This window comes from Balaenoptera physalus (assembly GCF_965194825.1).
Source record: "Balaenoptera physalus genome assembly, chromosome: 19".
In the NCBI taxonomy this organism is placed as follows: Eukaryota; Metazoa; Chordata; class Mammalia; order Artiodactyla; family Balaenopteridae; genus Balaenoptera; species Balaenoptera physalus.
In genome coordinates this window covers 2,419,081-2,444,563 of record NC_138900.1, presented here as the reverse complement: position 1 = coordinate 2,444,563, position 25,483 = coordinate 2,419,081, and the positions used below count along the sequence as shown (strand labels likewise).

General features: G+C 36.1%; 1 protein-coding gene across 7 annotated transcripts in view; it reads right to left on the bottom strand.

Moving 5' to 3' along the window:
* Positions 1–2,002: 2,002 nt before the first annotated feature.
* ZNF583 (zinc finger protein 583) overlaps positions 2,003–25,483 on the bottom strand; it is a 38,410-nt gene continuing 14,929 nt past the window's right edge. For 4 of the 7 annotated variants that reach the window (XM_082436525.1, XM_082436523.1, XM_082436524.1 and 1 more), the window contains 3 exons: positions 15,352–15,478; positions 14,959–15,057; positions 2,003–8,858 (listed from right to left, as the gene is read on the bottom strand). In XM_082436525.1, coding sequence (XP_082292651.1) covers positions 7,381–8,858; positions 14,959–15,057; positions 15,352–15,478 — 1,704 coding nt within the window. In that variant the 3' untranslated portion in view covers positions 2,003–7,380. Of the gene's footprint in view, positions 8,859–11,255; positions 11,350–14,958; positions 15,058–15,351; positions 15,481–25,483 lie in introns of those variants that run through there. The other 3 variants (XR_014256510.1, XM_082436528.1, XM_082436527.1) reach the window with 3 other exon arrangements.

The window sequence follows — 25,483 nt, the reverse complement described above, 5'->3', positions numbered from 1 at the left end:
CAGACAGTGCCAAAGATATTGGCATGTTCTTTTAATGTGGCTCTGTTAATTCTGTATTCTACTTTTCATAGTGTGTGATATAAGGTGGTATCACTTTCCTCTTTCAACGATGCTAGTATATTGTTTTTTTTTCCTCACTTTGTTCAATTTTAGTAAGAGGAATTTCTAAATCTGAGTCTACTATCATTCCATAGGGTCTCTGAAAGACTAGACTACATTTTGGAATGAGTAGAGCTCTTCCTGATCTGGCTGTTTATCAAAGGCCTGTGTTCTAGACTAGTAGGAAATTTGTTTTAGCCTAGTGATTCTCATTTATTTCTGTGTATTCAGATCACCTGGGCATCTTGTAAGATGCAGATTCTGAATTACTAGCTCTGGATTAAGGCCCAAGATTCTGGAATCCTAAGAAATTACGAGGTGAGGCTGATGCTGCTCATCCATGCCCCACATGTTGAGTAGCAAGGATTTAGCATTTACCTTGCAGTCCTGCACATTATTCGCAGCTTCCCTCTCCTCTGTCAGATGATAAATCACCTCTTCAAAACCCATGTGTTTCCTCCTTGAACACTCCAGCTCCTCACCCCTGCCACTCTTTTGCAATTGTAAACAGAATTTATGGAGACTTCTAAAGCCAGACTTTTCAGAGTAATACTGTGGCTTCAGTTGAGGTGCCTTTTCTTTTGCCCTTCCAGATATGCCACTGCTTTGGAGGTATTTTGTGCTCATCAATGCATCATCAGTTTCCTCTCCCAGGATTTTCACCACATTTAGCAGCATTTCCTTGTGGATTTTGAGACTCAGAATTATAGATGTTTCTTTACTTCATCGAAGATGGAGTTTCCTTCTGTTTCTTATTCGTCTTGTTGCTTTCACTTGGTTTCAGAAAGGAGAAATGGATAGAGATATCTTGGTCCCACCATTTTAAATTCAAAGTTAGTATTTTTAAAAGCTCCTCATACATACATTTGAATTTGCCTCCTTATGGGAATGCACCAGTCTGCTACTCTTCCATAGAGACCATGAAAAGGGAGGGGGAAAATGGAGTTTTTCTAAACTGGAAGGCAATCCCCTTTGTAGAGCAGATCTGCTATCCTTTCTGTAAACAGCTTCACTTTTTGTTGGCTGTCTCTGACATCCTCTGTGCAGAAAGCCTTCTTTGGAGGTCTTTAAAGGGAGCTCCCCTGATGTCTCCTGGCATGAATGGTGCAGGTGAGGCTCAGCCACTTGTCACCCAAGCCCTAGTCTTTTGCTGTTGGAGTTACCTTGTCCAACGTGCAGCCATCTCAGGAGTCTGGCAAGATAGCTTAATTACTAGCAACTGTGTACTGAGTCCAGTTGACCCCTGGAAATTTAACTTAATTACCCTTGCTACAGGGGCTGAGGGAGCTCCCTGTAATTACACACAGTATCTCTGCAGCAAAAGATAGGTATATCTACACACTTAGTGAATCAGTGATGCCCTTATATCAGGGCACCTGAACCTGTCAGTTCAGGTCTGTTGTTTTCTTTATGGGAACTGATTCTCAACTGCCCTCCATCCTACCCCCATCCCATGGGAATTTTGTTAACTGGCCATCCAATGATCCAATTCCCCTGGCATGCGAACTTGACCCAGCTTGGCCAGAGTACCCCCTACCCTGGATCTGGTGATTGGTCCAGAGTGGGCACATAGCATAAACTGGAACAAATTATATTTTCCTCCCAGGGATTGACATGGAGGCTCAGAAAGAGAAGGTCACCTTGCTTTTGAGATTAAAAGCTCTAAGAATTTTTAAAGTATAATATCATCAGATGCCATTTTCTTCCTACCAAAAGACAGAACCTGCCAGAGAATGAAACAACTGAACACAGAGCTGTGAGCTACTAATCTCTGATAAGTCTGAACACTTACATGCAGCCTACCTGAGACTGTAACATACATGCTCTACATCTTTGAGTTATAGGAACTAATAAATAACTTTTTCCTAAGCTGATTTGAATTGGGTTTCTGTCATAATCCTGATTACAGTTGTTGTAATTTTATTTGTAAATTTATCAACTTTATACACTGAGTCTTTCTTATGAAAGGTAAGGATTTACTTCTTCCCACTAAGTGAGTTATATTAGCTCCTCTGATGTGTTTTAACTTGAAATACAGCTAACCTACATTTCTTATTCTATCGACTTTAGACATCTCCTGAATCCCCTCTATATACAATGAGCATATTTCCCCTTATCCTTGCTTCAAGCTCTTATTTCCCTGTCAACCTCCCACCATCCAGTCTATATCAGCTATATTTTGCCTTTACATTATTAAGTAGATATTAGCTATGTAGACAGATATATATACACATAGAGACTTCAGTGATTTGTCTATTTTAAAGTTGGAAATAAAATAGCATTAGATCGTTATCACCACGTAAATGTTATTCTCTGAAGAGTCAGAGCCAAGCAACGTGTGACGATTACATTTTCTGCTCTGCAAGTCCAATGTTATGATCCCAGTACCCACTTAAAGGAATCTATTTCTTGTATCAGTCATATGGATTTTTTTTTTCATATTCTAGTTATTTTCCAAAGTCATGTCACATTTTATGGGGGCTTGCTTTATATTAGGACCATAATATCTGGTATGGCTTCTCCTTTTTTTTTTCCCCAGAGCCAGTAATTTTCTTTTCTTCTGACGAACTTTTGTCTTCACCATATTGCTAAAATCCTCAAACTTTGTATTAATTCTATTTAATGTAACCCACCCCTTTCATTCTTCCTTAAGTTCCTCTTCACTGACTCCCTGGATATCTAACCTACCAGTAATTTGGTCTGATTCTTGCAGGGTGATCATCCTATTCATCCTCAACACCACTTTACTAGGTTAGATCCACTGTTTAAAGCCTTTCCTGTTTTTTTCCTTTTCCATCCAAATTTTGCTGAAGCTAATCATTCAATACCCTATTAAAAGACAGTGGGAGTAAACTGAAGTAAACTGGTAATACAAAATATCAGTACTTGGCCTCATGTTTAATTACTGTTTGGGTATAAAGTTCTAGATTCAAAGCAGTTTTAACTCATAAGTTGGAAGGTGCTGTTCTGTATTCTACAATCTAATATTGCTCATCAGAGGGAAGGCTAATGCTATCTTGATCATTATTCTTTATCAGGAGAAATTTCCATTTTTTAAAGCTTTTAGGATGGCCTCATCTTTAGTATTATGAAATTTCACGAGCGTATTTCTGGGTGTCATTTTTTTCTATTGTAATTGTGCTTTTTGCCACTTAAGCCTGCCCAACATTGAGTGAGCTATTTCTAGCTGAGTGCTCATAATTTTCTTCAGTTTAGAAAGATTCTTAATCATTTATTTGATACATTCCAATTATATTTTCTCTATTAATTTTTTTTCTGGAACTCATATTAATTAGATGTTAGACCTTCTAAACTTCCAAGTCCCTTTTCTCATTTAACTTTTCAATTTATGAAATTGAAGAGTTTCCACAATTTTCTTTCAAACCTTCTATTATTACAGCAATAATGTTTTTTCATTCTTAGGAGTTCTGTCTTATTCTTTTTGGTAGCTTCCCATATTTGCTTTAAAAGTGCAACATCTGTTCAAATCTCAGACTAACATAAATTTTTAGTTTTCTTCTCATTATATAACTTTCCCTACTCTGGTTTAGTCTCTCTCTTGGTCCTTATGCTGATACTTTTCTTCATCTGTGATGATCCTTAGCTGTCTGTTCACATTTAAGAATGATATGGTTTGATTATCTTAGGTAGATAGCAGGAGGTTCTTTGGTTATTCTCATTGTAGATGTTTCCCTGAATGAAAAGGTTTACTGGGATCTCTGCCTGCATGGGAAGGGCTGGTGAGTTGATGAGAAATTCTCCAAATTCCAAAAAAGGTTTCAACTTAGGCTGCCAACTCTCACTCTAGCTGCTCTAGTTCTCCGTGAGTTTGTTGAATTTTTTCATAGTTTAAGTTTTTTAAATTTTAACATTCTTATTTAAAACTTCAAACATTACAGATAATGGTAAATCTACCCTCTTGACCAGAATGTCCAATTCTAGTTCCCTCCCCCAAAGAAACATTTTATCAGTTGGATGTGTCTGTTCAGGACTTTTTCTAAGTATTTGCCTACTTATATAAATGTATTAGAAATATATTTTAAATATATAATACTCTATTATTCTGGAAATTTTCCATTTTCAATCAGTGTCTTTTAGTCAAATCCATACCAATATTACCAGTCCATTCTTTTAAACTGGTGCTAGTATTTCTAGTCATGCCTCTATTGATGGAAATTTAGATTGTTCCCAGTTTTATGTACTGTGCTGCCCTCCAAAGGGGTTATAGTGAGCATTTTTAAAACTTCAGTGCCTGCAAATTAGCACTGTTGAGAGTATTTATTTCTCTACACAACTACCAAGTTTTTTTTTATTATTGTAGATTATGTAAATTTGCATCTCTCAATACTAGCAAGGTTAAGCAGGGACTCATATTTATGGTCCATGTGTATTTCTTCTGACTTGCGCATTCTTAATCCTTTGTTCATTTTTATTCTTGCTTGGTTGTCCTTTACCTATTTATAGGTACTCTTACATCTTTCCCTTTGTATTATATTACAATTTTTTCCCATTCTGTTTCTTATCTTTGTCTTTTTAAAAGCATTCTAACTTTTGATATAATGAGTTTCATTATGGCTTTCATTTTTGTCTAATTTAGGAAGATGTGTCCAACAGCAAAGTCATAAGCATATGGTACTATACTTTCTTCTAATACTTTACTATTTACTTTAACATTCAGGATTTTATTTAACTGGAACTAATTTTTGTGAATGGTGTGAAGGAAGGATCCATTTCAATTTACTTATAGAAGAGAGGGTAGAGTGGGAAAGCTGTTGGCAGGGGTACTAACATAACTTTCACATAAAAAATCATTAACTGTCTTGTCATCGTGTCTCCTTATTACCCAGCCTCTACACAAGCCAACTCAAAGCATGAACTTCTCTAGGGACCCTTTGGACAGACTGACTCCCATTACTGAAATCCCTGTCATGCCAACATTTCAGGTAACAGCTTCTTCTGCAACATTTCATGAATAAGCACTCTTTTCCCTTTTGTCTTTTATAAAATTTGATTCTTTCATCCACTGATGACTTCTGCTCTTTTTTGATACCTTTTAAATTGTTTTATCTGTTTAATAGGATATGGAGGAAAGATAAACTTGTGTTTAACTGCAAAAGAAAACCTTGATTTTCCCAATGAAAATTTTGATGCTGACAAGTTACCTTTCAGAAATACTGTACAAATTCATACACCCTTACATCAGTACACAGAAGTACCTCCTCTCCTATGCTTTTGCAATGCAAATCTTATCAATCTGATATTGAAAGATGGTAGTTCATTTGTTTAACCTGTGTTCTGATCCTTGTGAGATTCAGTACTTACCACTTTCATCAGTCACCTGTTGCCTTTATACCATTTTGCCCATGAGGGGAGGAGGTGTCATTTTTCTAAATGACTCGTAGGAGCACTTTTACGTTAAGGATACGAACTTCATAGGTTAAACATATTTTAATGATTTTTTTCCAATTCTAATGTTTAAAAACCTTTCGTTTGTACTATCTTTGACTATATAAAAGCTTATTAAAGTTCTTATATAGTCACACCTAGAATCTTTGTGTGTGTGGCTTCTGGATCTCATGTCATATTTAGGAAGATTGTTCTCCATGATTATAAAGCATGTTACGGTGTCCTCTAATGAGTCTGTTTTGCATCTGGATAAAAGAATGAGGCGATTGTTTTGTACAGAAATAATTTTTTTGAGCAGAATCTCATTTACCAATACTGTTAAGCCACTGACATGAAATATCACCTTTATTATATATTTCCTTTATGTATGTTGTCAATGTGTATGTGTGTATGTTGACAAACACAATGTTTCAAGCCTTAAAAAAGTCTTATTTTGTCAGGTACAAAGAATCTATTAATTTGGGGCCTACTAACATCTGTAGAATACTGAGTCTTCCCCTACAGAAGGATAAAATGTCTATTCTTTTAATCCTCCATTAAACTTTGGTCATTTTCTTTGTACTTATGTTCACAAGAGAACTGGTTACTGCATTGATTGCATGCTCAAAGCCTTCAGGATTCAGGAAGTAATATAAAGTGTAAAACAAGTCAGATGTAAGGGAACAGGTAGTGGTTTGAATTGTGGAGAACTGGAAAACACATGCCCATCTAAAGGTATTCATATTCATTTGAAACTTGATGCATATCCATGTTGATGAGTTTTGACCTACAGTTTTGGTTTCTTTTCCCTCTAGTTTTGGAGTTACAGTTAGAAGCTTAACAACTTTTCTATTTAAACGACATGGGTTTAATACAATTCATCTACCTGGAATTAGGAGAGGTGAGTTAAATTTTACTTTCTATTCTTCTTTGGTTATTGATCTATTAAAGTTTTCTCTCTTTTAAAAACTATATTGCCTTTGTTTAAATGCAAATGATGAATACATCTCAGTAAATTTTACTTATTACAAGTGATTTTTAACACCTGGCTTCTTAAAACTGTTTACTATATAATGAAGTTTTTCTTATCAACAAAATTATATCTCTGTGTATTCATGTTGAAACAGAAGCCCCCATCTTACTCTGTCATCATGGACTCCAACATTAACTCTGCTGTGCTGGATACTATCACCCACCTTTAGAACAATGACTGCTGTTCCTAATCAAAAACTTTTACAGTCTTTTGGGTTGCTTTGTTATTTCGCAGATAATCACTGCTGAGATGATCTTCTTTTTATCATAGTACCTTTTTATTTTACATTAGTGTTTACTGATTACTTTATGCTAGGCACTCTGCTGAGCAGTTCACATGCATTATCTCATTTAATCCTCCCATTAACTTGAGGTAGTACCATTATTATTTCCATAATATAAATAAAAAGACTGAAGCTTACAAGGGACAAAATGTTTCTCCAAAACTAGAGAGCTAGAAAATGGAAGAGTAAGAATTGGAACCCAGATCTATTTGATGCTGCACTATAAATTCTTAATGTTGATAAGTAGCCAAAGAATGAGATGGATATTGACATGAGATGGGACTCTGAAATGTAGACTGGAACAAGGTATTGGGGGTTGGGGGTCTTTTAGGCTATTTTGAGTAATGTGTGCCTTGCCCTAAGACCTATGGGATGCCAATGAAGGGTTTTAATGAAGGAGAAGTGATATGATTAAACTTTTTAAACACAAGTTTGACTGCAATATGCACTACTAGCAGGAAATGGTAAACACAGGGAGATAAATTAGAAAGTCATTTCCATAGTCCATGTCAAATAGATTGTAGTGTACTGGACAAAGATGACAGAATGGAAATTAATTAGAGTCAGATTCAAGGCATATTTAGGAGATAGAACCTACAGGTCTTGGCAACTGACTGGACACGGAGGGTGAGGGAGAGGAAAGAGTCAAGAATGACTCCATCGTATGAATTCTCTCATGATGAGCAAGGTGTGCTCGCTGCCTGAAAGATTTCCTGCAATCCTTACATTCATAGGGTCTTTCCCCAGTATGAATTCTTTGATGTAGAGTAAGAGATCCACTATAGCTAAAGGCTTTCCCACAAATGTTACATTCGTAAGGTTTCTCTCCAGTGTGAATTCGCTGATGTTGAGCAAGGCCTGCATTCTGGCTAAATGTTTTCCTGCATTCCTTACACATGTAAGGTTTCTCTCCGGTATGACTTCTCTGATGTTGTGCAAGTGACGAACTATTGCTAAAGGCCTTCCCACATTCGATACATTCATAGGGTTTCTCTCCAGTATGAACCCTCTGATGTTGATCAAGGTATGCAATCTGGCTGAAGGCTTTCCTACATACTTTACACTCATAAGGTTTCTCTCCAGTATGAACTCTCTGATGTTGAGCCAGGTGTGCATACTGGCTGAAGGTTTTCCTACATTCCTTACATTCATAGGGTCTCTCTCCGGTATGAATTCTCTGATGTACAATTAGGTATCCCCGATGGCTAAAGGCTTTCCCACACACGTTACATACATAAGGCTTCTCTCCTGTGTGAATTCTCTGATGCTGAGCAAGAAATGAGCCATTACTAAAGGCCTTTCCACATTCAATACATTCAAAAGGTCTTTCCCCAGTATGAACCCTCTGATGTTGAGTCAGGTGTGCAATCTGGCTGAAGGCTTTTTTACATTCTTTACACTGATAAGGTTTCTCTCCAGTATGAACTCTCTGATGTTGAGCAAGATGGGCATTCTGGCTGAAGGCTTTCCTACATTCTTTACATTCATAGGGTTTCTCTCCAGTATGTATTCTCTTATGTTGAGCTAGGTTTGCACTCTGGCTGAAGGTTTTCCCACATTCAACACATGCATATGGTTTCTCTCCAGTGTGAATTCTCTGATGAAGAGTGAGAGATGAGCTCTGGTTGAAAACCTTCTCACATTCATTACATTTCAAAAGTTTCTTTTCTACATAGACTTTCTTACGTTTCATTTCAACAGATTTTTTCCGGTAGCTTCTCTTTCTTGGCTCATGCTTATGTATTCTTTCTTTGGTGGGAAAACTCTGCTTTATATCAAAGATTGCATCCTGATGGAAAGTTTGCCAAGATTTAGTATATTCATTACTTTGATCTTTACTCAGGATTTCTTTATGAGTGATGATCAATTGACTAGAATGTATCTCCTGACTTCCCAAGTGGTTCTTAAACCAGTCCTCATTTTTAGTGTCTTCTCTCAAACTGCAGCAGTCAAGGTTATAACTAAGATGGCTTCTTCCCATTGTCCTTACTTTGGATGATTCCTCATAAATAACTTGCTTTGATGAAAATTCATTGTTTTTAAATGCATACTCCCAATCTAAAAGATACCAAGAAAACAAATGTCTTTTGTATTTATGCATTAGAAAAGAAGAACTTCTAAAGCACAAATTGGTGAATGAACTACATAAGAAGTTCAAGGATTTAACAGCTGTTAAATGCAGTCTAATAATGAGATTACAGAGAATGAGAATGAAGGAAAATTTATTAAGAAAATAAGCATCATGCATAACTATTAAGGTAACTATCAAAATCATAATAATCCTTTTATATATATATTAATATAACAGTCTGCAAACACCCTTCCTCTCTTGCTGCTAGTTATCCTGCATTCAAGTTAAGTTCATTACCTTTAAAAAACCAATTTCATGTCAGTGTGGCTAAAAAAACCTCCCAGTACCATTAATTGCCATAGGCTGTACATAAAACTCTATGGTTAAACTTTTGCAGCCTGAAAACGATCTTCCTGACTATCATTTTCTATGTGATATGTTCCAACCAAATGTAAGTTTTCAATTGATACTCAAGCTAAGATGCCTTCATATAGAAGTAATTTTGTATCAAATTTCTTCCTTTTATTAACCTGCCATTGGCCTTAATTTGCCTTACCCTTTTCATTCCCAAATCAAATCACCTATTATTATTCTGTTCAAGACTTTCCAATGGTTTCTCACCTTACTTATAATAAAACCAAAATTCCTATTATGATTTACAAAAGCAATGTAGCACATGAACAAAATGTAAAACCTATATAATATTATGGCAAATAAAATCCAGGAAAATATGAAAGCATAATCATAACCAAGTGGAGTTTGCCCCACGAATGCAAGGTTGGTTTAATATATGAAAATCAATGTAATTCACCATGTTAACAGATTAAAATCATATCATTTCAATAGATATAAAAGTATTTTACTAAATTCAACACCTGTTTATTATAAAAATTCTCAGCAAACCAGGAACAGAAAGGAAATTCCTCAAGCTGATAAAGGGCATCTATGAAAAATCTGTAACTAACATCAACTTAACAGTGAAAGAGTGAATACATTTCCCCTTATAACAATGCAAGTATATATGCTCTTACCAATTCTATTCAACATTTTACAGGAGGTCCTAGCTATTACAATAAGTCAAGAAAAAGAAGGCACATTAAGATCAGAAAGGAAGAAATAAAACTGTATTTGCAGAAAAAATGACTGTTCATGCAGAAAATCCTCAGGAACCTATAAAACAACTACTAAAACAACTGCTAAATCAATCCAGCAAGGTCAAAAAATGTAAAGTTAATATAAAACTCTAACAACAATGTAAATGAACTATACTTCAATAAAAAAATAAATTAAAAACATCAATTTACATTTTTACATACTAGCAGCAAACAATTGGAAAATGGTCTTTTTAATATAAGAGCACCAAAAAAACATGAAAGACTCTCAGGAAAAAGAATTTAGATATAAGTATATAAGTATATTTTTATATATATAGATATATAAATATAATACTTATAAATATAAGACCACTACACTGGATATGACAAAACACTAAGAGAAATTAAGACTGTAAAAAATGGCTAAATAAACAATACTCAGGAATTGAAAAAAATATTAGGATGTCAGTTCTCTCCAAACTGATACATGGATTCAACACAATCCCAAACAAAACCCCAGCAGGATTTTTAGTAGAAATTCTCAACTTCATCCTAGAATTTATATGGAAATGCAAATGATCTATTAAAATAGTCAAAAGTGATTTTACAAATTGAACTGATATCAAAAAGTTTACTATAAAGCTACAGTAATCAAGACTGTGGTACTGGTGAAAGGACAGAGTTTAGAACTTAATGCGTGCATATACAGTCAAACGATTTTCAATGAAGGTACCAACGAGACAATATAATGGGGAGGGGAAAGTCTTTAAAAGAAAGGGTACTGGAGAAACTGTATATCCAAATTGGAAAAAAAAAAAAAATTCAACCTTTACCTCACACAAGACAAAAATTAGCTCAATGGAACATATAAAGCCAAAATGATAATTCCTAGGCGAAAACACAAGAAAATGTCTGTGATCTGCGGGTAGCAAGACTTTCTTAGATATGACACAAAAAGGACAAACCAAGGCAATAATTTGGACTTCACAAATATTGAAAACTTTGGATGTTCAAAAGACAGTAGTAGGAAAATAAAAATACAAGTCACAATTGGTACGTATATCTCAATGCACATAAATGACAAAGAATTTGTATCAGGACTATACAGGCATACCTCAGAGGTATCATGGGTTCAGTTCGAGACCACCCCAATAAAAATGAATGTTGCAATAAAGCAAATCACACGAATTTTTTGGTTTCCCAGTGCATATAAGAGTTATGTTTACACTATACTGCAGTCTATTAAGTGTGCAATAGCATTAAGTCTTAAAAAAAAATCAATTTACATACCTTAATTAAAAAGCACTTTATTGCTAAAAAATACTAACCATCATCTGACAACGCAGGGTCACCACAAAACTTCAATTTGTAAAAAGTGCAATATCTGCGAAGTACAATAAAGTGAAGCACAAAAAAATGAAGTATGCCAGTATTAAGAACTTTTACAATAATAATAAAACAACCTAATAAAACATGGGCAAAAGATTTGAACAAATACTTCACAATATATATATGAATGGCCAATAAGCACATGAAAAGATCCTCAACATTATTAATCATCAGATAAATGCATACTAAAACTACAAGATACCATAACACAGTCATTAGAATGGATAAAACTAAAAATAGCTCACCAAAAAGGGAACCCTCCTACATTGTTGGTGGGAATGTAAATTGATGCAGCCTCTATGGAAAACAGTATGGAGGTTCCTCAAAACACTAGACTTGCCATATGATCCAGAAATCCCACTCCTGGGCATATATCCAGACATAACTATAATTCAAAAAGATACATGCACCACTATGTTCACAGCAGCACTATGTACAATAGCCAAGACATGGAAACAACCTAAATGTCCATCAACAGATGAATGCATAAAGGACATGTGGTACATATGTGTGTGTATATATATACATACACACACAATGGAATATTACTCATCTATAAAAAATGAAATAATGCCATCTGCAGCACATGGATGAACCTAGAGATCATCATACTAAGCCAAGTAAGTCAGAAAGAGAAAGACAAATCCATATGGTATCACTTATATGTGGAATCTAAAATACAATACAAATGAGAATATATTTGCAAAACAGAAACAGATTCATCTAGAGAACAGACTTGTGTTTGCCAAGGGGGAGGAGGGGTGGGGGAGAGAAGGATTGGGATTTTGGGATTAGCAGATGCAAACTATTATATCAATATACAGGATCGATAAATAACAAGGTCCTACTGTGCAGCACAGGAAACTATATTCAACATCCTGTGATAAACCATAATGGAAAAGAATATATATATGTAACTGAATCACTTTGCTGCACAGCAAAAATTAACACAACATTGTAAATCAACTATACTTCAATAAAATTATTTAAAAAAAGAAAAACACCTCACCAAGATATGGTGAGGATGTAGAGCAACTGGAACTCTTCTACAGTGCTGGTGGGAATGAAAATGATACAATCTCTTTGGAAAACTATCTGGCAGTTTCTTAAAAAGTTAAACATATTCCTGTCATATGACTCAGTTTTTCCACTTTTAGATATTAACCTAAGAGAAATGAAAACGTATGTCCACACAAAGTCCTGTATGTGACCACTACATATAGCCCAAAACTGCAAACAACCCAAATGTGCATCAACAGGTGAATGGAAAAAGTGTGGAACATCTATACAATAGACTGCTACTCAGAAACAAAAGGAGTAAATTACTTATATATGAAACAATATGATTTTCAAAATAATTTTGATGACAAAATAAGTCCCACATAACAGTATGATTCCATTTAGTTTAAATGCAAAGTAATCTAAAAAGACAAATATCAGATTAGTGTTTGGAGCCAGGAGTGAAGAAGAATGAACTGCAAAGAGGTATAAGCTACCTTTCAGGGTGACGGAAACGTTTTATGTCTTGATTGTGGTGATGGTTTCATGGACGTATACAACTGTCAGAACTCATCACATTGTGTAATTTATATGAATGCAATTTACTGTATGAAAATAATTAAAGTTATTAAGAACAAAATTATAGGGACTTCCCTGGTGGTCCAGTGGTAAAGAATCCGCCTTCTTAGTTCCTGGTTGGGGAACTAAGATCCCACATGCCGCAGGGCTACTGAGCCTGCGTGCCACAACTAAGCCTGTGTGCCACAACTACAGAGCCCATGCAGTCTGGAGCCTGCATGCCACAACTACTGAGCTTACACACTCTGGAGCCCACGTGCCACAACTAGAGAGCCTGTGTGCTCTGGAGCCTGCATGCCACAGCTAGAGAGAAACCCAAGCACCACAATGAAGAGCCTGTGTGCAATAACGAAAGATCCCATGTGCCACAACTGAGACCCGATGCAGCCAAAAATAAATAAATAAGAAAGAAAAAATTATAGATGGAATCAAGAAAGATTAAGTACAGACAGACTTTCGTAACATAATAAAAAAAAGTAAAACTCATGTAATAAGCTCTTTACACTGAAAATAGAGACTATACCTTGGAACCTATGGAACGGTTAAAAAAACTAACGCTATATTAGGACATATAAAATCCTCAAATCGTTAGAGAGTAGAATTAGTACTAATTACTATCCTGATCAAATATGATAAAACAATTTGATCAAGATACAATAAAACCAGAAAATTTTCTTTTAAACAACTCTTGTGTAAAAGGGAATTTTTTTAAAAAAATAGGTTGTCTAGGAAATGGAAATAAGAAAAACAACTACATATCGGAATCTATGGAAGTCACCTAAAGCTATATTCAGAGGAAAATTTAAACTAATAATTTCATTAGTGAATGAGAAAATGAAATTAATAGTTTGTTTTTTTCAGCAAAATGGAAAACAAAATAAACCTAAGGAAATTAGAAGGAAAGAATTAGTAAAGAGAAAAGCAGAAAATAGAGAATTAGAAAAGAGAAGAATGATGACACTATATTTTATATTTAACAGATATGTCCCAAAGCTGGATTTTAAAAGTAAATAAAAACAAAATTGATTAATGAGTAGCAAACAATTTTTTTAAAAAGAACAGCTATGTAAAATAAATTAAAATTGGAAATTACTAGATATAAAAGAAAATTATAAGCGATTATTATGCTCAGGTTCATAGAAATAAATCTGTAACCTAAATGAAAAGGGTAACTAACTAGAAAAATTAAAATTTATATAATTTAACCCAAGGAAGAAACTATAGGGAGGTTATTTACCAGAGAGGACACTGAGAAAGTTGTCAAAGGTCCACTTCCTCACAAAGGCCCCAGTACCAGGATTTTTCTCTCAAACTCTAAGACTATGACCTCATTCCTTCACACTAACATCTCTAAATCAGACTTGTTTTTCTTAGCCTCCATCTCCCTCCAGTCATACGTTGCATATCTTCCCTTGGAAATCTCCCCATCTCTTAAAAATAAGTCTCTTATTGTCCCAAGCCAAATTCATCTTTTCCTCTACCAACCTGTTCTTTCTTCTGACTTGTTTCTATTAAATGCTATCACTTTCCAGTTACCCAGACTTAAAAATACAACTGGAAATGCTTTATTTTTTCTTTGATGGTTTATAAACCTCTGAATAATCCTAAAAATTGAGCAAAATGATTTTATGAAAGTAGAAATTCAGTGAATCAAGATTAAGTGAATAAGTAAATGAATCAATCCTTCAATCTAAAAGGAATGAGTGACCAAAAAGGAAAAAATATGCACTGCTGTGTCTGGATTTTTAAACATAGTAAGGAGCAACGTGTGTAAAACTAAAAAGCAAGTACATGGAGATAACTGTGACATCTGCATCCAGAGAGTAAGAAAAGGTTATCGGAGAAGACAGTTAAGTGTGAGGAGAGTTAGGTTGGGGAACTCACACTAGATACACCTCAGTGTTTCTTCCTAGACCTTGAGCCTTTTCAGGCTACCCAGGAAACATCAATTATGAGCTGGAACTTTCCAGAATAGCTGAGCTTTTCCTTGTAATGGCCTCTGCCTCCCTAGTTCTCTCTCACTCACCAGGGCATGCTCCTCTTGTCCCCTCCTTCTTCACCATCCAGGGCTCTTTTCCTTGCTCCAATAATGAGATCACATCTGGCTTAGAAACTGAAACTCCTGCTTACAAGAAATAAAAGGGGAATTAGCCAGGCCCATAAATCAGATCAAGTTGCTTGGTCATCAGGAAGGTGAGGCCACTATAGAAGGGAGCTGAGGAAGAGGTGAAGTATTCTGAAGAATGGGGAAGATGAAGGTGCATGGACAGTCTAATGAAACTGCCAATTCTACAAAACTAAATTTTTTTGGGGGAGCACAAAAATCAGAAATTTAGCGAACTTTATCAGAGGTTTCCCAAACATTACATTGGAAAGCAGCCCTGCGTGCAGATTCTGAATTACAGGGAGACCTCCTTACCCAGTGATACCAGGCTCCTATAGTTCTGCAACATCACTTTCCTGTACAAATTCCTCTGAGCAGGGTTCAGCCATTCCCACTCCTCTTGAGAGAAGTCTACAGCCACATCCCCAAACGTCACCAAATCCTGAAATGACATAAACATATTCTTGCTCAACTAGTGTTCGTACCGTCGCATGAGCATGGTTTAAAAAGTTAAATTGTCTATATTTCTGGAGAGAAATACTACAGGTAGTAAAATTTTCTGTCAGTATCTTGGGTTCTGAGCAACACATGTCAAGTAATTGCTAGACAACTTCTCTGTGCTTAGTGTTGATATTCTGTCATGGAAAGTATACAATTTCAGAGTCCCTACTGATGGAGAAAAGATACACACGAAAATTGGCAATAACAGAACACTGTAAACAATCAAGTGTAAAATGTTATTCATAATAAATGCTAGAAGAGCATTTCTCAATATGGAAAATAAGGATAGACTGGGGCAATGAAAAAGGCTTCAAAGAGGAGGCAGAAACATGAGTTATGCCTTACAGGATGTACATGGTCTAAACCAGCATTTTCCCAAATTCTACAATGGAATGGTCAATGTTCCAGCTATATCAATAAGGTATATATTAAAATATATTTAATGCTTATAACTGGTTTTCAAAAATTAAATACAAATATAGTAAAAACAGTAAAGTTTTATGGTGATTTTGCAAAAATATAACTTAAACAATATATGCCATTACGGAGAACAATCAGGGACAACAAAAGATTACATAACAGCTCTGACAACATCACTAAGTTTCAAAGACAGCTGGTAACTTATGCTACCTAAAAGACAAAATAATAGTAATTTTAAGCACTACTAATTAAGTTAAAGAGTGAACATTTCAAATGTGATAATGAAGTGCATCAAAAAATACCTACAACTCTCACTAGAGGAACATACCGAATTGTGCACATCTAATGAGCAAGAGTTTTTTAAATGTTAAAACATAGCTCTCAAATACCACTGTATGTTACATTAAGGATCTTTATAGCATGGAAGATGACCTAGTCTGCGTCCTAGAAATTGAAAATGGGCATTCTTCCTAATGCGGTAAATCTGCTTCAGACTTATCAAGGCTTGTGTCTGATTCGGTATATGCTTCACAGGTTTGGCATGTCACAGAGCAAAATCTACTCTTAAGCTGAGCTGATATGCAGATGCCCTAAACAGCTGAACTGACTTGTCACATATTGAAATCCTTCCACACTGGTTGGTAAACAGCAGAGGAACCACTCCCAGTTAAAAGACCAAAAGCATTCCCCTGGAAGAACAAACAGTGAAACAGACCTCTTCATTCTAATAGACACTGATTTCAAAAAGGAGATAATGAAAATACTGGAGAAGTAAGAAAAGCTATCGACAGAAATGCAGAGTACTATAAAAGGGAACTAGAAACTATACAGAGGAACCACGAAAAATTAGAAAACTCATCTGCAGAGATGAAAGCTAAGGGCAATGAATAGCAGAATGAATAATGCAGAAGAATGAGTAAGTGACCTGGAACACAGAATAATGGAAATCACCCAACGAGGACAGCAGACAGAAAGCCAAATGAAAAAAAATGAAAGCAATGTGAGAGACCTATGGGATAATATAAACCATGCCAATCTACACATAATAGGGATTCTAGAAGGGGAAGAAAGAGAAAAGGGGATCGAAAATGTATTTGAAAAAATTATGTCTGAAAAATTCCCAAACCTAAAGAAGGAAACACATATCCAGGTACAGGAAGCACAGAGGGTCCCAAACAATATAAACTGAAACAGACCTACACCAAGACATATTACAATAAAAATAGCAAAAGTTAAAGAGAGAATTCTAAAGGCAGCAAGAGGAAAACAAAGAGTTCATTACAAGGAAACCCCCATAAGACTATCAGGTGATTTATCTACAGAAACGCTGCAGGCCAGAAGGGAGTGGCAAGATATATTCAAAGTCCTGAAAGGGAAAAATATGCAACCTAGGATACTCTACCTAGCAAGATTATCATTTAGAATAAAAAGAGAGATAAAGAATTTCTCAGACATGCAAAAACTAAAATACTAAATCTATCCTAAAGGAAATATTGAAAGGTCTTCTCTAAATAGAAAAGAAGTAAGAATCTATAGGAAAGAAAAAAAAATCACAATTGGAAAGTAAATTACTTAAATAAGCCAGGACACAGACTAAAGAAAAAAATCCAAAAATCTGTGTGAAAATGATGGTAACCACAATGAACAGCAAAAGGATGGACAAGATGTAAAACAGGACGACAAAATCATAAAATGTGGGGGAGGAGAGTAAAAAAGTGTAGATTCTTTTTCTTTCCTAGAATGAATGTGTTTCAGCCTATATGACTACCAGTCTAAGGCAAGTAGATATAGGAAGGGGTTAACATTCTTGAAAAATAGGGTAACCACAAGTCAAAAGCATAGAGTCACAAAAACCAAAAAGAAGAGAACATAAGTATAATACCAAAGAAAATCATGAAACCCCAAAAGGAAAAATAAGGAACAAAGAAGAAATATAAAATCAACAGGAAAACAAGGTTTAAAATGGCAATAAATATGTATCTATCAGTAATTACCTTAACTGTCAATGGACTAAATCCTCCAATCAAAAGACACAGAGTGGCAGATTGGAAAAAAAACCAAGAGCCTACAATATGCTGCCTACAAGAGACCCACTTTAGGGTAAAGGACACATAGAGATTGAAAGTGAGGGGATGGAAAAAGATATTTCATGCAAAAGGAAATGACAAGAAAGTGGGGTTGCAATACTCGTATCAGACAAAATAGACTTTAAGACAAAAGCCGTAAAGAAAGATAAAGGAAGATACTATACAATGAAAAAAGGATCAATACAAGAGGGTTTTACATCAACATATATGCACCTAATATAGAACACCCATGTATGTAAAACAAATACTAACAGAAATACAGGGAGAGAGACTTCCCTGATGGTGCAGTGGTTAAGAATCCACCTGCCAATGCAGGGGACATGGGTTTGAGCCCTGGTCCAGGAAGATCCCGCATGCCGTGGAGCAACTAAGCCCATGCACCACAACTACTGAGCCTGCATGCCTAGAGCCCATGCTCCGCAACGAGAAGCCACTGCAATGAGAAATGAGAAGCCCACGCACAGCAACAAAGAGTAGCCCCTGTTCCTACTTGCTGCAACTAGAGAAAGCCCGTGTGCAGCAACGAAGACACAATGAAGCTAATAAATAAATAAATAAATAAATTTATAAAAAAGAAAAAGAAATAAAGGCAGAAATTGACAAGACTACAATAATAATAGGAGATTTTAACACCCCGCTCACATCAATGGACAGATCTTCCAGACAGAGAATCAATAAGACAACAGAGATACTAAATGATACAACAGAACAGTTAGACTTAATTGATATTTTCAGTACGTTACATCCAAAAAAACCAGAATACACATTCTTTTCAAGTGCACATGGAATTCTCTAGAACTGACCACATACCAGGGCATAAAACAAGCCTCAACAAATTTAAGAGTATAGCAATTATCTCAAGCATCTTTTCTGACCACAACGGCATGAAACTAGAAATTAACCACAGAAAATAAATGAGAAAAAAATGATTACATGGAGACTAAACAACATGGTACTAAAAATCCAATGGGTCAATGAGGAAATCAAAGAGGAGATTTAAAAATACCTTGAGACAAATGACAATGAAAACACAACCATACAAAATCTACGGAATGCAACAAAAGCAGTTCTTAGAAGTTCATAGCAATACAGGCTTTCCTCAAAAAACAAGAAAAATCTCAAACAACCTAACCTACCACAAAGAATTAGAAAAAGAAGAACAAACAAAACCTAAAGTCAGCAGAAGGAATGAAATAATAAAGATCAGAGAGGAAATAAATAAAAGACATTTAAAAAAATAGAAAAAAATCAATAAAACTAAGAGCTGGTGCTCTGAAAGGATAAACAACATTGACAAACCTCTTGCCAAGCTCTTCAAGGAGAAAGAGAGAACTTATTTTATTAAACAAAATAAGAAATGAAAAAGGAAACATAACAGCTGACACCATAGAAATACAAAAAACCATAAGAGAATACTATGAACAATTAGAAAAGCCAAAACCCACATGATCTTCTGAATAGATGCAGAAAAGGCATTGACAAATTCAACATCCACTCATGATAAAAACTCTTACCAAAATGGGTACAGAGGGAACATACCTCAAGATAATAAAAGCTATTTATGACAAATCCACAGCCAATATAATACTCAACAGTGAAAAGCTGAAAGCATTCCTGCTAAAATCTGGAACAAGACAAGGATGCCCACTCTCACCTCTTCTATTCAACACAGTATTAGAAGTCCTAGCCGCAGCAATCAGATAAGAAAAAGAGATAAAAGATATCCAGATTAGGGCTTCACTGGTGGCACAGTGGTTAAGAATCCGCCTGCCAATGCAGGGGACATGGGTTCGAGCCCTGGTCCGGGAAGATCCCACATGCCGTAGAGCAGCTAAGCCTGTGCGCCACAACTACTGAGCCTGCACTCTAGAGCCCGCCAGCCATGACTACTGAGCCTGCGTGCTACAAATACTGAAGCCTGCGCACCTAGAGCCTGTGCTCCACAACAAGAGAAGCCCCCACAATGAGAAGCCCGCGCACCACAACGAAGCCACTGCTCACCGCAACCAGAGAAAGCCCGCGCGCAGCAACGAAGACCCAGTGCAGCCAAAAATAAAAATAAATTAAAAAAAAAAAAAAAAGATATCCAGATTGGTAGGGAAGAGGTAAAATTATCATTATATGCAGATGATATGATACTACATATAGAAAACCCTAAACGGTCCACACATAAACTACTAGAACAGATAAACGAATTTGGCAAGGTAGCAGGATACAACAGTAACATACAGAAATCGGTTGCATTTCTTTACACCAACAGTGAAATATGAGAAAGGGAATGTAAAAAAAAAATCTTTTAAAATTGCAACCCAAAACATAAATTACTTTGGAATAAACCTCACCAAGCAGATGAAAGACTTATACACTGAGAACTATAAAACACTGATAAAGGAAACTGAGATGATTCAAAGAAATGGAAAGATATCCCATGCTTTTGGATTGGAAGAATTAATGTTGTTAAAATGGTCATACTACCCAAAGCAATCTACAGATTTAATGTGATCCCTATCAAATTACCCATGATATTTTTCACAGAACTAGAAAAAATAACCCTAAAATTCACGTGGAACCATAAAAGACCCAGAATTGCCAAAACAATCCTGAAGAAAAAGAACGAAGTAGAAGGCATAACCCTTCCAGAGTTCAGACAATATTAGAACGCTAGAGTAATCAAAACAGTGTGGTACTGGCACTAAAACAGACATATGGATGAATGGAACGGAAGAGAGCCCAGAAATAAACCCACACACCTATGGTCAATTAAACTTTGTCAGAGGAGGCAAGAATATACAATGGGGAAAAGACATTCTCTTCAACAAGTGGTGTTGGGAAATCTGGACAGCTGCATGTAAATCAATGAAGTTAGAACACACCCTCCCATCACACACAAAAATAAACTCAAAATGGCTTAAAGACTTAAACATAAGACATGACACCATAAAACTCTTAGAAGAGAACACAGGCAAAACAATCTCTGACATAAACTGTACCAATGTTTTCTTAGGTCAGTGTCCCATGGCAATAGAAATAAAAAAAAAAATAAACAAATGGGATCTAATCAAACCTACATGCTTTTACACAGCAAAGGAAACCATAAACAAAATGGAAAGACAACCTACAGAATGGGAGAAAATATTTGCAAATGATGTGACCAACAAGGGCTTGATTTCCAAATTATACAAACAGCTCATACAACCCAAAAAAACAAACAACCCAACAGAAAAATGGGCAGAAGACCTAGACATTTCTCCAAAGAAGAAATACAGATGGCTAATAGGCACATGAAAAGATGCTTAACATCGCTAATTATTAGAGAAATGCAAATCAAAACTACAATGATGTATCACCTCACACCAGTCAGAATGGCCATCATTAAAATGTCTACAAAACAAATGCTGGAGAGGGTGTGGAGAAAAGGGAACCCTCCTACACTGTTGGTGGCAATGTAAGTTGGTGCAGCCACTATGGAGAACAGTATGGAGGTTCCTCAGAAAACTAAAAATAGAATTACCATATGATCCAGCAGTCCCACTACTGGGCATATATCTGGACAAAACTATTATTCAAAAAGATACATGCACCCCTATGTTCATAGCAGCAGTATTCACAATAGCCAAGACATGGAAACAACCTAAATGTCCATCGACAGATGAATGGATAAAGATGTGGTACATATATACACTGAAATACTACTCAGCCATAAAAAAGAATGAAATAATGCCATTTGCAGCAACATGCATGCAAGTAGAGATTATCATACTAAGTAACTCAGAAAAAGACAAATACCATATGATATCACTTATATGTGGAATCTAAAATATGACACAAATGAACCTACCTATGAAACAGAAACAGAATCACAGACATAGAGAACAGACTGAGGGTTGCCAAGGGGGAGGCAGTTGGGGGAGGGATGGAGTGGGAGGTTGGGGTTAGCAAATGTAAGTGTTTGTATATAGAATGGATAAACAACAAAGTCTTACTGTATAGCACAAAGAATTATACTCAATATCCTATGATAAACCATAATGGAAAAGAAGATAAAAAAAGAATGTATATATGTATAACTAATCACTCTGCTGTACAGCAGTAATTAACACAACATTGTAAATCAATGTCAATAAAAAATAATAAATAAATAAAATTTATAAAATACGGTGATGGCTTGAAAGAACAAAAACAGAAAAGTCTGGTATTTCTACCCTCAGTGAATTTTTTTCCCTTTCTAAGGTAAAAAACTGGAAGTCCTCAACCCTCAGCACCTACCTACCATGGCACACAACCTAGAAGCAATCAAAATTTAGTTAGTATATATTTGTTCAAATGTTTCCTTATACACACATGTCTATGATTATCTATACATATTCATTTTCTTATAACATCACTTGTTAGATGGATAATATTACATGATGTAAATATGCCATATCTTATTTACTATCCCCTTGCTTATTTTCAGTTATATGAATCTTAATTTCTCACTATGATGCTACAAAGGTCTCTAATTATTTTCTCAAAATATATTCCTAAAAGTTTTTCTCTCCATTGAGACTAGGATTTCCCAAACTTACTTAACATCAGAAAACAGTTTAAATTACACTATTTTGACCCAGTCAGAATAGGACCTAATGAAAAAATAATTCAGGCTGGGAGTAAAGTGTTGACTGGTAGTCAAAGAAATACTAATAAAGGTTCTTCACATAGAAAGAAAATGGAAGGAAATGGAAATAAAAGGAAAATGGAAGCGTCAAAACACAGGAAGAAATTAAGAGCCCCAAAACTAACTATAAACTGAATAAGGTAAGTCCCCCATAGTGTGTTTAGTTCCAAGATATTATTATATCTACTAATAATAGGGGACTTACCTTATTCAGAAAGTGGCAAGAATACCAATTATAGAAGGAAGATTACAGAAAGAAGAAAGAAGATCATTACATAACAAGCAATGGTACATATCCTAGAGTGGCCACTAAAAGAATAATAAAAATAATGTATAATTAACAAGATAACTAGGAAAAAACCTGATTTATCCAAAAGAAGGCAAAAAAGAAATGAAGAAAGAACAGATGGGATAAGTAGAAAATAAATTGCATGGTATACTTAAACACAAATATATTAATAATACATTAAATGAAAATGTACTAAACACTTATTTAAAAAGACCAAGATTATCAGACTGGATTTTTAAAAACCAGCCAACCTTTTTTGGGGGGAGGCACAAGGGATCATGGGAGGCATAGGGGATTGGGAGGCACACTGGGCCGAGTGCCTGGCTGTGAGCACAGGGGAGGAAAAACAAAAACAAAGACTATATACTGTTTATACGAGGCATACTTTAAATATAATCTTTAGAGCACCACAAGAGACTGTGATTCAGGAGGTCTGGGGTGGCATCCCAGAAAGAGCATTTGGGCTGATGGGCTTTGTCTGTTCTACACATCATATCCTCTGCCTTCTCCTTCTTCCATTACCAATTCAGTGGCAGGAGAGAAGAGGTTGCCTGCTGGCTCTTGCTGCCCTGGTCTCACAAATTCATTCCTTTGTTGATTCATATATTAATTTGGCAAATATTTACTTAATGCCTACTACCTATTTTGTTCTAAGAGTTGGGAATACAAAGGTGAACAGAATATAGCCCCTCCCTTTGTGGAGTTAATATTCTAACAGAGGAGAAAGACACTAAACATAAGGTCATACACATATATACACTAATATGTATAAAATAGATAACTAATGAGAACCTGCTGTATAGCATAGGGACCTCTACTCAGTGCTCTGTGGCTACCTAAATGGGAAGGAAATCCAAAAAAGAGGGGATATATGTATACATATAGCTGATTCACTTTGCTGTATAGGAGAAACTAACACAACATTGTAAAGCAACTATACCCCAATTAAAAAAAAAACAAAAAAGCCCATATGGTCATACAGTGTCATGTACTATTAAATACTATGACAAAAAACAAGGTAAGGTAACTGAAAGTTACAGGAGCGTTTGTGTAAGATAAAGTAAGTAAGATACAAGTAATGTAGGGCTTCCCTGGTGGCGCAGTGGTGAAGAATCTGCCTGCCAATGCAGGGGACATGGGTTCGAGCCCTGGTTTGGGGAGATCCCACATGCCGCGGAGCAACTCAGCCTGTGTGCCACAACTACTCAGCCTGCGCTCTAGAGCCCGCACGCCACAACTACTGAGCCTGCATGCTACAACTACTGAAGCCTGCACGCCTAGAACCCATGCTCCGCAACAAGAGAAGCCACTGCAATGAGAAGCCCGTGCACCGCAATGAAGAGTAGCCCCCGCTCGCCACAACTAGAGAAAGCCCGTGCGCAGCAACGAAGACCCAACACGGCCAAAAATAAATAAATAAAAATAAATAAATTTATAAAAAAAAGAAAGTAATGTAAACCTTAACAAAGAGGTGATTTTTTTTTTTTTTAAACTTTGGGTTTTTATTTTTATTTATTTTTTTATGGCTGTGTTGGGTCTTTGTTTCTGTGCGAGGGCTTTCTCTAGTTGCAGCAAGTGGGGGCCAATCTTCATCGCGGCGCGCGGGCCTCTCGTTATCGCGGCCTCTCTTGTTGCGGAGCACAGGCTCCAGACGCGCAGGCTCACTAATTGTGGCTCACGGGCCCAGTTGCTCCGCGGCATGTGGGATCCTCCCAGACCAGGGCCCGAACCCGTGTCCCCTGCATTGGCAGGCAGACTCTCAACCACTGCGCCACCAGGGAGGCCCAAGAGGTGATTTTTGAACAAAAATCTATCAATACATGAAGTGGGAGAGCCAGCCATGTCATCATCTAGGGGAGAATTACAGAAGAGGGAAGAGCAAATGCAAAGGTTCAGAAATAGAAAGTAGCTTGGAACATTTGGGGAACAGCAAGTTGACCAGTGTGACTAGAACAGAGAGCAGTAAAGACTTGTAGAAAATGAGGTCTGGGGTAGCCAGGAGTTGGATCGTGTAGGACCTTATAGGCCCAGCTAAGGAAACTGGATTTCATTCCAAGTAAAATGGGAAGCGAACAAAGTTTCTGGGCAAAGGAGTGAATGATGTGCTCCATCACACTGAGCACACCGCTCCCTAGAGTCCTTCATTATTTTCTACCACACTCTTTAAATCTCTCACTGTCATCTGTGTTACTGACCCTCAATATACAGTACAACTTCCTACATCTGACAGTCACTAACTAGTGATGTGTATACATCACTTTCCTTCCTTGGCTTTTTCCTCATTTGTAAAACAAGTGTCTTAGACAAGATCACCCATAATTTTCTTCCTGGCTTTATCATTTTATGAACCTACATCTTTGCTGTCTAATATACTAGCTACTAGCCACATGTGGTTATTTAAATCTAAATCAATTAACATTTAAAAATTCAGTTCTTCAGTCACACTACTACAGACAAGTGCTCCACAGCCACATGTGGCTAGCTGCTACTGTA